General features: G+C 41.5%; 1 protein-coding gene across 1 annotated transcript in view; it reads right to left on the bottom strand.

The window, feature by feature from the left end:
- The window catches only part of LOC142101917 (putative HLA class I histocompatibility antigen, alpha chain H), a 162,146-nt gene that overhangs the window by 130,314 nt on the left and 18,187 nt on the right, over nt 1-13,645 (bottom strand). Inside the window, exon 6 of the mRNA XM_075186360.1 lies at nt 7,127-7,156. Within this exon, the coding sequence (XP_075042461.1) occupies nt 7,127-7,156 (30 nt within the window). The remainder of the gene's footprint in view (nt 1-7,126; nt 7,157-13,645) is intronic.

Raw genomic sequence — 13,645 nt, 5'->3', positions numbered from 1 at the left:
CCCCCTCACACACATTGTACAATGATTACACTATATACACCACAGAGACAGAGCAGCCTCCTCACACACATTGTACAATGATTACACTATATACACCACAGAGACAGAGCAGCCTCCTCACACACATTGTACAATGATTACACTATATACACCACAGAGACAGAGCAGCCTCCTCACACACATTGTACAATGATTACACTATATACACCACAGAGACAGAGCAGCCTCCTCACACACATTGTACAATGATTACACTATATACACCACAGAGACAGAGCAGCCTCCTCACACACATTGTACAATGATTACACTATATACACCACAGAGACAGAGCAGCCTCCTCACACACATTGTACAATGATTACACTATATACACCACACAGACAGAGCAGTCCCCTCACACACATTGTACAATGATTACACTATATACACCACAGAGACAGAGCAGTCCCCTCACACACATTGTACAATGATTACACTATATACACCACAGAGACAGAGCAGCCCCCTCACACACATTGTACAATGATTACACTATATACACCACAGACAGAGCAGCCCCCTCACACACATTGTACAATGATTACACTATATACATCACAGAGACAGAGCAGCCCCCCTCACACACATTGTACAATGATTACACTATATACACCACAGAGACAGAGCAGCCTCCTCACACACATTGTACAATGATTACACTATATACACAACAGAGACAGAGCAGCCCCCTCACACACATTGTACAATGATTACACTATATACACCACAGAGACAGAGCAGCCCCCTCACACACATTGTACAATGATTACACTATATACACCACAGAGACAGAGCAGCCCCCTCACACACATTGTACAATGATTACACTATATACACCACAGAGACAGAGCAGCCCCCTCACACACATTGTACAATGATTACACTATATACACCACAGAGACAGAGCAGCCTCCTCACACACATTGTACAATGATTACACTATATACACCACAGAGACAGAGCAGCCCCCTCACACACATTGTACAATGATTACACTATATACACCACAGAGACAGAGCAGCCTCCTCACACACATTGTACAATGATTACACTATATACACCACAGAGACAGAGCAGCCTCCTCACACACATTGTACAATGATTACACTATATACACCACAGAGACAGAGCAGCCCCCTCACACACATTGTACAATGATTACACTATATACACCACAGAGACAGAGCAGCCCCCTCACACACATAGTACAATGATTACACTATATACACCACACAGAGACAGAGCAGCCTCCTCACACACATTGTACAATGATTACACTATATACACCACAGACAGAGCAGCCCCCTCACACACATTGTACAATGATTACACTATATACATCACAGAGACAGAGCAGCCCCCCTCACACACATTGTACAATGATTACACTATATACACCACAGAGACAGAGCAGCCTCCTCACACACATTGTACAATGATTACACTATATACATCACAGAGACAGAGCAGCCCCCTCACACACATTGTACAATGATTACACTATATACATCACAGAGACAGAGCAGCCCCCTCACACACATTGTACAATGATTACACTATATACACCAGAGACAGAGCAGCCTCCTCACACACATTGTACAATGATTACACTATATACACCACACAGACAGAGCAGCCTCCTCACACACATTGTACAATGATTACACTATATACACCACAGAGACAGAGCAGCCCCTCACACACATTGTACAATGATTACACTATATACACCACAGAGACAGAGCAGCCCCCTCACACACATTGTACAATGATTACACTATATACACCACAGAGACAGAGCAGCCCCCTCACACACATTGTACAATGATTACACTATATACACCACAGACAGAGCAGCCTCCTCACACACATTGTACAATGATTACACTATATACACCACAGAGACAGAGCAGCCTCCTCACACACATTGTACAATGATTACACTATATACACCACAGAGACAGAGCAGCCCCCTCACACATTGTACAATGATTACACTATATACACCACAGAGACAGAGCAGCCTCCTCACACACATTGTACAATGATTACACTATATACACCACAGAGACAGAGCAGCCCCCTCACACACATTGTACAATGATTACACTATATACACCACAGAGACAGAGCAGCCTCCTCACACACATTGTACAATGATTACACTATATACACCACAGAGACAGAGCAGCCCCCTCACACACATTGTACAATGATTACACTATATACATCACAGAGACAGAGCAGCCCCCTCACACACATTGTACAATGATTACACTATATACACCACAGAGACAGAGCAGTCCCCTCACACACACATTGTACAATGATTACACTATATACACCACAGAGACAGAGCAGCCCCCTCACACACATTGTACAATGATTACACTATATACACAACAGACAGAGCAGCCCCCTCACACACATTGTACAATGATTACACTATATACACCACAGAGACAGAGCAGCCTCCTCACACACATTGTACAATGATTACACTATATACACCACAGAGACAGAGCAGCCTCCTCACACACATTGTACAATGATTACACTATATACACCAGAGACAGAGCAGTCCCCTCACACACATTGTACAATGATTACACTATATACACCACAGAGACAGAGCAGCCCCCCTCACACACATTGTACAATGATTACACTATATACACCACAGAGACAGAGCAGCCTCCTCACACACATTGTACAATGATTACACTATATACACCACACAGACAGAGCAGCCCCCTCACACATTGTACAATGATTACACTATATACACCAAAGAGACAGAGCAGCCTCCTCACACACATTGTACAATGATTACACTATATACACCACACAGACAGAGCAGCCTCCTCACACACATTGTACAATGATTACACTATATACACCACAGAGACAGAGCAGCCTCCTCACACACATTGTACAATGATTACACTATATACACCAGAGACAGAGCAGTCCCCTCACACACATTGTACAATGATTACACTATATACACCACAGAGACAGAGCAGCCTCCTCACACACATTGTACAATGATTACACTATATACACCACAGAGACAGAGCAGCCCCCTCACACACATTGTACAATGATTACACTATATACACCACAGAGACAGAGCAGCCCCCCTCACACACATTGTACAATGATTACACTATATACACCACAGAGACAGAGCAGCCTCCTCACACACATTGTACAATGATTACACTATATACACCACAGAGACAGAGCAGCCCCCTCACACACATTGTACAATGATTACACTATATACACCACAGAGACAGAGCAGCCCCCTCACACACATTGTACAATGATTACACTATATACACCACAGAGACAGAGCAGCCTCCTCACACACATAGTACAATGATTACACTATATACACCACACAGACAGAGCAGCCCCCTCACACACATTGTACAATGATTACACTATATACACCACAGAGACAGAGCAGCCCCCCTCACACACATTGTACAATGATTACACTATATACACCACAGAGACAGAGCAGCCTCCTCACACACATTGTACAATGATTACACTATATACACCACAGAGACAGAGCAGCCCTCTCACACACATTGTACAATGATTACACTATATACACCACAGAGACAGAGCAGCCTCCTCACACACATAGTACAATGATTACACTATATACACCACAGAGACAGAGCAGCCCCCTCACACACATTTTACAATGATTACACTATATACACCACAGAGACAGAGCAGCCCCCTCACACACATTGTACAATGATTACACTATATACACCACACAGACAGAGCAGCCCCCTCATACACATTGTACAATGATTACACTATATACACCACACAGACAGAGCAGCCCCCTCACACACATTGTACAATGATTACACTATATACACCACAGAGACAGAGCAGCCTCCTCACACACATTGTACAATGATTACACTATATACATCACAGAGACAGAGCAGCCTCCTCACACACATTGTACAATGATTACACTATATACATCACAGAGACAGAGCAGCCTCCTCACACACATTGTACAATGATTACACTATATACACCACAGAGACAGAGCAGCCTCCTCACACACATTGTACAATGATTACACTATATACACCAAAGAGACAGAGCAGCCTCCTCACACACATTGTACAATGATTACACTATATACATCACAGAGACAGAGCAGCCTCCTCACACACATTGTACAATGATTACACTATATACACCACAGAGACAGAGCAGCCTCCTCACACACATTGTACAATGATTACACTATATACACCAGAGACAGAGCAGCCCCCTCACACACATTGTACAATGATTACACTATATACACCAGAGACAGAGCAGTCCCCTCACACACATTGTACAATGATTACACTATATACACCAGAGACAGAGCAGCCCCCTCACACACATTGTACAATGATTACACTATATACACCAGAGACAGAGCAGCCCCCTCACACACATTGTACAATGATTACACTATATACACCACACAGACAGAGCAGCCCCCTCACACACATTGTACAATGATTACACTATATACACCAGAGACAGAGCAGTCCCCTCACACACATTGTACAATGATTACACTATATACACCAGAGACAGAGCAGTCCCCTCACACACATTGTACAATGATTACACTATATACACCAGAGACAGAGCAGCCTCCTCACACACATTGTACAATGATTACACTATATACACCACACAGACAGAGCAGCCCCCCTCACACACATTGTACAATGATTACACTATATACACCACACAGAGACAGAGCAGCCCCCTCACACACATTGTACAATGATTACACTATATACACCAGAGACAGAGCAGTCCCCTCACACACATTGTACAATGATTACACTATATACACCACAGAGACAGAGCAGCCTCCTCACACACATTGTACAATGATTACACTATATACACCAGAGACAGAGCAGTCCCCTCACACACATTGTACAATGATTACACTATATACATCACAGAAACAGAGCAGCCCCCTCACACACATTGTACAATGATTACACTATATACATCACAGAGACAGAGCAGCCTCCTCACACACATTGTACAATGATTACACTATATACACCACAGAGACAGAGCAGCCCCCTCACACACATTGTACAATGATTACACTATATACACCACAGAGACAGAGCAGCCTCCTCACACACATTGTACAATGATTACACTATATACACCACACAGACAGAGCAGCCCCCTCACACACATTGTACAATGATTACACTATATACACCACAGAGACAGAGCAGCCTCCTCACACACATTGTACAATGATTACATTATATACACCACACAGACAGAGCAGCCTCCTCACACACATTGTACAATGATTACACTATATACACCACAGAGACAGAGCAGCCCCCTCACACACATTGTACAATGATTACAGTATATACACCACAGAGACAGAGCAGCCTCCTCACACACATTGTACAATGATTACACTATATACACCACAGAGACAGAGCAGCCCCCTCACACACATTGTACAATGATTACACTATATACACCACAGAGACAGAGCAGCCTCCTCACACACATTGTACAATGATTACACTATATACACCACAGAGACAGAGCAGCCTCCTCACACACATTGTACAATGATTACACTATATACACCACAGAGACAGAGCAGCCTCCTCACACACATTGTACAATGATTACACTATATACACCACAGAGACAGAGCAGCCTCCTCACACACATTGTACAATGATTACACTATATACACCACAGAGACAGAGCAGCCTCCTCACACACATTGTACAATGATTACACTATATACACCACAGAGCAGCCCCCTCACACACATTGTACAATGATTACACTATATACACCACAGAGACAGAGCAGCCTCCTCACACACATTGTACAATGATTACACTATATACACCACAGACAGAGCAGCCCCCTCACACACATTGTACAATGATTACACTATATACACCACAGAGACAGAGCAGCCTCCTCACACACATTGTACAATGATTACACTATATACACCACAGAGACAGAGCAGCCCCTCACACACATTGTACAATGATTACACTATATACACCACAGACAGAGCAGCCCCCTCACACACATTGTACAATGATTACACTATATACACCACAGAGACAGAGCAGCCCCCTCACACACATTGTACAATGATTACACTATATACACCACAGAGACAGAGCAGCCCCCTCACACACATTGTACAATGATTACACTATATACACCACAGAGACAGAGCAGCCCATCACACACATTGTACAATGATTACACTATATACATCACAGAGACAGAGCAGCCCCCTCACACACATTGTACAATGATTACACTATATACACCACACAGACAGAGCAGCCCCCTCACACACATTGTACAATGATTACACTATATACACCACAGAGACAGAGCAGCCCCCTCACACACATTGTACAATGATTACACTATATACATCACAGAGACAGAGCAGCCCCCTCACACACATTGTACAATGATTACACTATATACACCACACAGACAGAGCAGCCCCCTCACACACATTGTACAATGATTACACTATATACACCACAGAGACAGAGCAGCCTCCTCACACACATTGTACAATGATTACACTATATACACCACAGAGACAGAGCAGCCTCCTCACACACATTGTACAATGATTACACTATATACACCACAGAGAAAGAGCAGCCTCCTCACACACATTGTACAATGATTACACTATATACACCACAGAGACAGAGCAGCCTCCTCACACACATTGTACAATGATTACACTATATACACCACACAGACAGAGCAGCCCCCTCACACACATTGTACAATGATTACACTATATACACCACAGAGACAGAGCAGCCCCTCACACACATTGTACAATGGTTAAAGTATATAGAGGGATTAGGGGCAGCAACAGTCATCCCCAACACATGTTCACATCACATATATGACATGTCTACATGTGATTATAACACAGGGAGTGGCGAACAAGGAACACAGCAGCATATAACACAATACTTACAGCTGGTGGTCTTATAGTCAGACTTCTTTTCTGAAATAAGCAGAGGAGATGGAATTAGGAACAGGAACCAACAGAATAACTAATGGTAATTACACAGCAACAGTGAAGATAAACTGTAGGAGTGATCAGGAGACAATCAGAGATCAGGAACTGTCTGCAGATAACTGGAGAATCAGTATAACACAGACAACAGGATGCTGGAATATCTAATGAGGACACAATATTCTGGCAGCTAGGTGGAAGAGGCAACACATGATACAGAATACACCCAGGAATAACCTACTTCAAGGGTCAAATAAGCCAAAAGGCTGTAAGTAGCAGGTTCCTCAATTGTCAAAAAGGCCTTGTGTGAGCCCAGCTCCTTCTTATGCACCTTAAAAAGACATCCCCCAATATAACTGCTGCTTTTGAAGAGATCGTCAGGTAGACAGAGCACAACATCCAGAGAATGAAGCACCACCTCCTTCATGTTCCATGGATGGGGCACAGGGATGATAAGATCAACTACTGATTAATATGTAATCCACAAACTACTTGAAATGAGGCATCTGTTGCAGTACTGCTTAATAATCATGAGTAAACAGCAAGGGAGATGAATGAGCGAGCACCACCAGCTCAGAGAATCTTCTTACTGGTAAAAATGGTGAAGAAAAGTTATCTTTCAGGTAAACAAGGAAAAGTGGGATCACAATGTCTGCAAAAAAAGGAGGAGACGGGGGACAATTGGAATCAATATGGCTGCAATGCTCCCACCAATAGGTGTAAGATATCCAGACCCAGTAATAAGCCCATCTAAGAATCATCATTTCAAACAGCTACTCAATCAAAGCTAATGAACAGAGCCAATACTTCCAATATTACCTTCTAAACCAGGCCTGTCCAACCTGCGGCCCTCCAGATGTTGTGAAACTACAAGGCCCAGCATGCTTTGCCAGTAGACAACCTGTTGATAGCTGGAAGGGCATGCTGGGACTTGTAGTTTCACAACATCTGGAGGGCCGCAGGTTGGACAGGCCTGTTCTAAACGATGAGACAAGTCAGAGGAATAGTGAAAAACAGAAAGTAACTGCCAACAAGTTCAGCTTTGAGACATGGGTGCAATACAGAGACCTGGAAAAATTTAAAGGAATCTTGTAAACTGAAACAGGATGTAATCAGATCATTGGCAGCTCTATATCCTTCACTAGATCCTAGAAGACTTCCAAGTGCAGCATTCATTCACCAGGATGCAGCCGCTGGTGAATTCCCTACTACCAGCCTGTATAGTGAAAAGATGTCATGGACAAACTGAACTGCCCACAACAATATTAGTGTTGCCTTAAAATGGCTTGAGTATTGCGATTTAATATATTTGAAATAGTGAGCGTTCCCTAGTATAATGCTGCGTCTACAATCTGTTGAAGTAATAATTAACAAAAACCTATATTATCAATTACAAACTCATATATTACTACTACAGAACTAATTTAAGTTTGTGCCTGTGCTTTTAAGAGGAAAAGTACTGACCTTTTGCTCAATACAGTTAGAGGAGAACATCAAGTTAGAATGAGAAACACACTTTTTGTAAATTTACATTATCTCCCTTATTTCACAATGACCGGACAAAGCCAGGTAGATGTTGGCTCAAAGTAAGGTCAAAAAGACCCTTCCAAGAACATTTCACTTTAATGATGAAATTTCAGCTTTGAGGTGGGTCAAGAGGTTTGGTTTGGGAAGGACAAGTAATCATTTTGGCAATGATGAGTAACATTTTCTATAAAATAATGAGTTAACCAGATACAGATTGTCATTTGGCGTATGTCTGCTTCGTCCAATAATGGCTGTATATATGCATAATATCTTTTAATACAGAATAGAAATATTATATTTTAAAGATCTGCTCATCTCACTTATTATTTAAAGAGAAGATTAGAAAAAATCGTATACAAATCTAAACAAAGATTGCTATAGCACAAAATAAATAAGAAGTGAAGTTATTGGCAAGTTCGCTGATTTGCATTGGATGTAAAATGCAATTTGTGGTGAAGGTATCAAAATGGAATATGTAACATGAATTGAGATAGGTGAAAAAAAAAATATAATAATAAATAAATAGAATAATTGAAATAAATGCCAGAAAACAAAAATATAAAAAATATCTAAAATTTGTACCTTGATAAAACCAGACAATGTAAAAATAAAAGGCTTATGACACAAACAACAGAATGATCCCACTGATTACACAGTAGGTTAATGATTATAGCTCTTCTTAAATTTTATGAGTTAGATTAAAAAAACAACTCGTTGGCAGGCATGTAACAGTGGGAGCAGTTAAAAGTATAATATCCTCAATGTTACCCTATAGTGTCTTCCTCTAATGCCGCCAAAGAAGCAGAGTCTTTTCCTAGCCAGAGCCGGTAAACCCTGATGTCAGCAGTCCTAGGTGCTGTTGGACTGCACCAGAAAGGCAAATGCGGAAGTAGACGGCACCCGGCAAGGGTCAGATGTATTCAGTGTTCAGTTTCCGTTCAACCAATGTCAAACTTATCAGACTATATAAATAGGTTTTTACAACAGCTAGTTGCTACACAGCAAAGCTATTTAAAAGATACTACCAGCATCCTACAAGTACTCAACCAAACCACATGGACTAGTTCATATATATTGGGGACCTGTGACATCAAGTCATTCGAGTTGGATTATCAATTTCTCAATTTAAGTGGAAGTTTGACACCACCTTAGGCTGAAAAGATGGCTTGGTACGCAACAGCCTTGTCCTCATGACATATAATAATGGAAATCTGCATGACAAAGCTTCCAACACAGGGCCTCTACTTTCTGAGGAAACAACTACAAGGAAAAGGGTTTTCTATGTAAGGAATTTTAACTCCACAGACTCTAATGCTTCAAACGGTGGATGTTGCAAAGCTGTGAGAAATAAATTTACATCCCAAGGAGCTATTCGGGTTACATATGGAGGTTGAACGTGTAGCACACCCTGCAAAATTGTCTGAATCTCGAGTAGCACAGCCAATGTAGACTGCCAGGGCAGCAATCTAAAATTTCAGAGACCTAAGTCTCAAGCCTCTGTCAAGACCTTCTTGTAAAAAGGACAAGAGATGGCCCAATCTAAAAGAGGAGGTATGAAACCCATACCTCTCACATGATGATATATAGCAATAGCACTGTCTAACTGAATCTTTAAGGCCTTCACCCTTACAAGAGCCTTTACTAGAGTGAATAATACCGCTCTGAGCTCTAGAATATTGATAGGAAGTTTTGTCTCCTCCCAGGACCAAATTCTCTGCAGACGAAGATGCAGAGTCTCAACCCCCCATCCTCTTGTGACTATAATCCAGTCCCAAATAGAGAAGGGATGACCCCTGTTGAGATAGTCCACACCAAAGTAGTCACTTACATGTCTGAGGTGACAGCACAATGAACTGGGTGGCTATGTAGAGGTTGGACTCAGATTATCTCACTATAATCTCGATTTGGAATACCCTTGAGTGGAATCATGTAAACTGCACCAACTCAAAGGTGGACACCATTTTCTTTAGGAGCTTCATACATAACATATTTGATACCTGCTTGAATGCTAAGAAGGACTTTACTAGTTTTTTTTCTTAGCTTACGAAAATATATCTGTAGAACTCAGAGCAGAATTATATCTAGAGCTCAGAGCAGTATTAATTACTCTAGTAAAGGCTCAAAAGCATAATTTTCTGGGCAGGAGTCAAGATTTTGACAATTTATTATTCAACCATGGGATTCTAGAGTTTGGACTGTCATCAGCAAGTAGGTGTGAAGGAGGAATAAGGATCCTAGTTTTATAAGTAAAATTGGACATTGGAAGAGCGGCCATAACTGCCATGATTTTTGTAAACACCCTGTTGTTAGGCTGAAATTGAAAATGGAGAATTTTTATTTCAAATCTGAGAAGTTTTGATGCCCCTCCCAGATTTGAATATATAGATATGTATGGTTTCTGCCTATGGAGGCTAAACATTTGCTTTATCTATAAAACTCCACTATATTACGCACTGCTGAATAGAGAATATTTAATCATTCACATCAGTCCTTGCCTAATTGGAGCTTACAGTGGAAAAGGTCAAATTTGGTTTTTACACTAGGAAATGGTTGTAGTAAAAACGAACCCCCCTTTGGTATCCTTGGACGAGGACAATAACTCCGGAGGTGATCAAAAACTGAATGGTTTCTTTCTTGAGCTAATCTCTTTGCCATGTATCCCGGAAGATTGGTATAATAAAGTAATGTCAAGAGGTCTACAACATAGCCTCACTACATGATTACTTTCACACATGCGAACCATTGGTCCTGGAAAAGAGGGAGGTTCTGACGCCAGGTGCTGCATGAATGGAAACCCTGTCTTACGTTTATCAGTAGACTTGGGGGCTGGTTGCTTAAATGAGCACCTGTCACACTTCTGGTATCACAAACGGAACCCAATAGCCAGGTATTTCTGAATTCAACAGGATTTATTTCGGTATACAAATAAATCTTCAGTGTCCAACAAATAAAGTCCAAAGTCACAAGAGTATAAAGGTCTGGTGGAAGTATCAAGTACTTGTAGTCCAAATCACAAGGAGGCAAGGTTCTGTGGAAGCATCTGGTTCAGATACAAACACAATACTTGTGCAAAGGCTTCATAACAGGAAGTGCCTTTTCTAGGCCCAAACAGGAAATGGGATCCAAGATGGAATCTTCATGAGACAGTCCCGGCCATCTTGGATAAGGGCTATTGTAAGGGCAAGTTCATAACAGAGATCCAAGATGGAAACTTCATGAGGCAATCACGGCCATCTTGAATGAGGGCAAAACTAAGGGCAAGTACATAACAGCACCATTGCTTGTTTTTTGTAAACCTCCATATTGGTGGAAGGACTGCCCCCTAGTATTGAGTCCCTTTGATTTACTTTGAAAGAAGTGCAATTTCGGACCCCTGGGTCTTGGGGAGTTAACTGGAAGCCTGATTTATGATCTTGTCAATTCAGGCCCAAAAAGAACATTACCTTCAAAGGACAGAGACTCAAGAGTTTGATTTCCAGGCTCTCAGCCAAAAGGTATGCCTCACTGTGACCACCAAGGCCGAAATTCAGGACTCGATCTATCACGCATCCAGGGCTGTTTCACCCATATATTCGGATGTCTCACGGATATGGTCCATCAAGGGTAACGATTCAGACCTCGGTTTACCATAGTGTAAACACACAGCAATTTGTTCTGACCAACTCTCAATTGTCTTATTAGCCCGGGCGGATTCTAAAATGGGTCTAAGAGCAGCCCCTGCTGTCACAAATAGATTTTAAAATCACTTCACATTTTCTATCTGAGCTGTCATTGAGATGTAGCAATCAGAATAGGATGGTAATAGATTTTTAGAGATCGGCAATAGGAGCATTCTTCTTCTGGGTAGAAGACAAACATCATGAAGCCTGAGCAGCAGAGCCGTAACTTAGAATTCTAGTGCCCTGGGCGAGAAAGACAAATTCCGCCCCCCTAGCCCTCAATTTTGACCAAATTAACCTAAAATATTCCTAAATTGCGCCCCCCTTCAGCATTGCGCCCTGGGCGGTCGCCCCTGTCGCACAGCCCTAGTTACGGCCCTGCTGAGCAGAATCTGAAATATTCTACCCAGCCTGTTCCAGGCTTCACTTAAAAACCCCACCAGTTAAGATGAAGGAAATTAAGATGGCTCAATTTTCCTTTTACAAAGAGAAATGACTATTGTATGTATGAAAGTTTTTATCTTATTGCCAGTAATGCTCTGTCTGTACAATGTAGGTATAGACCGAGGCCTGATGTCCACCACCTCTGAGGATGTACATGGAAAAAGATTCTGCTGGAACATTTCCATAAATACACCCTCTGCACATCTTCATTCTCCTCTAGTTATCTTGTTCTGTAATTTCTGCATGTGGGGGTAAAATAAGGAGCACAAGTGGGTCTGTTGACAATTAAGTTATAGACGTCCCTGATTCGCCAGGAGCTCCCATAAGAACATGGAAAATATGGCACTGACCAGGTGAAAGAAGTGTAAGTTGTACACGAATTAAATAAATAATGGCGCTCACAATCTATGTGTAGCAATATCTTTATAGCAATAATATTGTCACTCTAAATACAATAGGTGAAATATGCCAACAAAATAAAGTGTTCATAATTCTGTCATATATCCATATTCTTTGACAATCCCAGTGGAATATCACATGCTCCAATCAATTGCAAAAAGATAAAATAGGACATACAGTAAATAGTACTATAATAATTTCAAAAACGTAAGCTCCAAATTTACACACTGTGTTATTCAATGTGCATCACCCGTGTTAGCACAAAAAGAACCACTGAATGACTGACATAAAAACATCCACATGTTACATAAACACATCCACATGTTACATAAACACATCCACATGTTACATAAACAAACATCGACATCAATTATGTATGTGCAGGCTTAACACGGGAGATGCACATTGAATTTAACTTATTGTATTGATGCCTCTGATATAATAGCTA

The sequence above is a fragment of the Mixophyes fleayi genome, chromosome 9, assembly GCF_038048845.1.
Source record: "Mixophyes fleayi isolate aMixFle1 chromosome 9, aMixFle1.hap1, whole genome shotgun sequence".
Classification (NCBI taxonomy): Eukaryota; Metazoa; Chordata; class Amphibia; order Anura; family Limnodynastidae; genus Mixophyes; species Mixophyes fleayi.
Note: the sequence above shows the minus strand (reverse complement) of the source record. Positions and strands in the feature narration are given on the sequence as shown.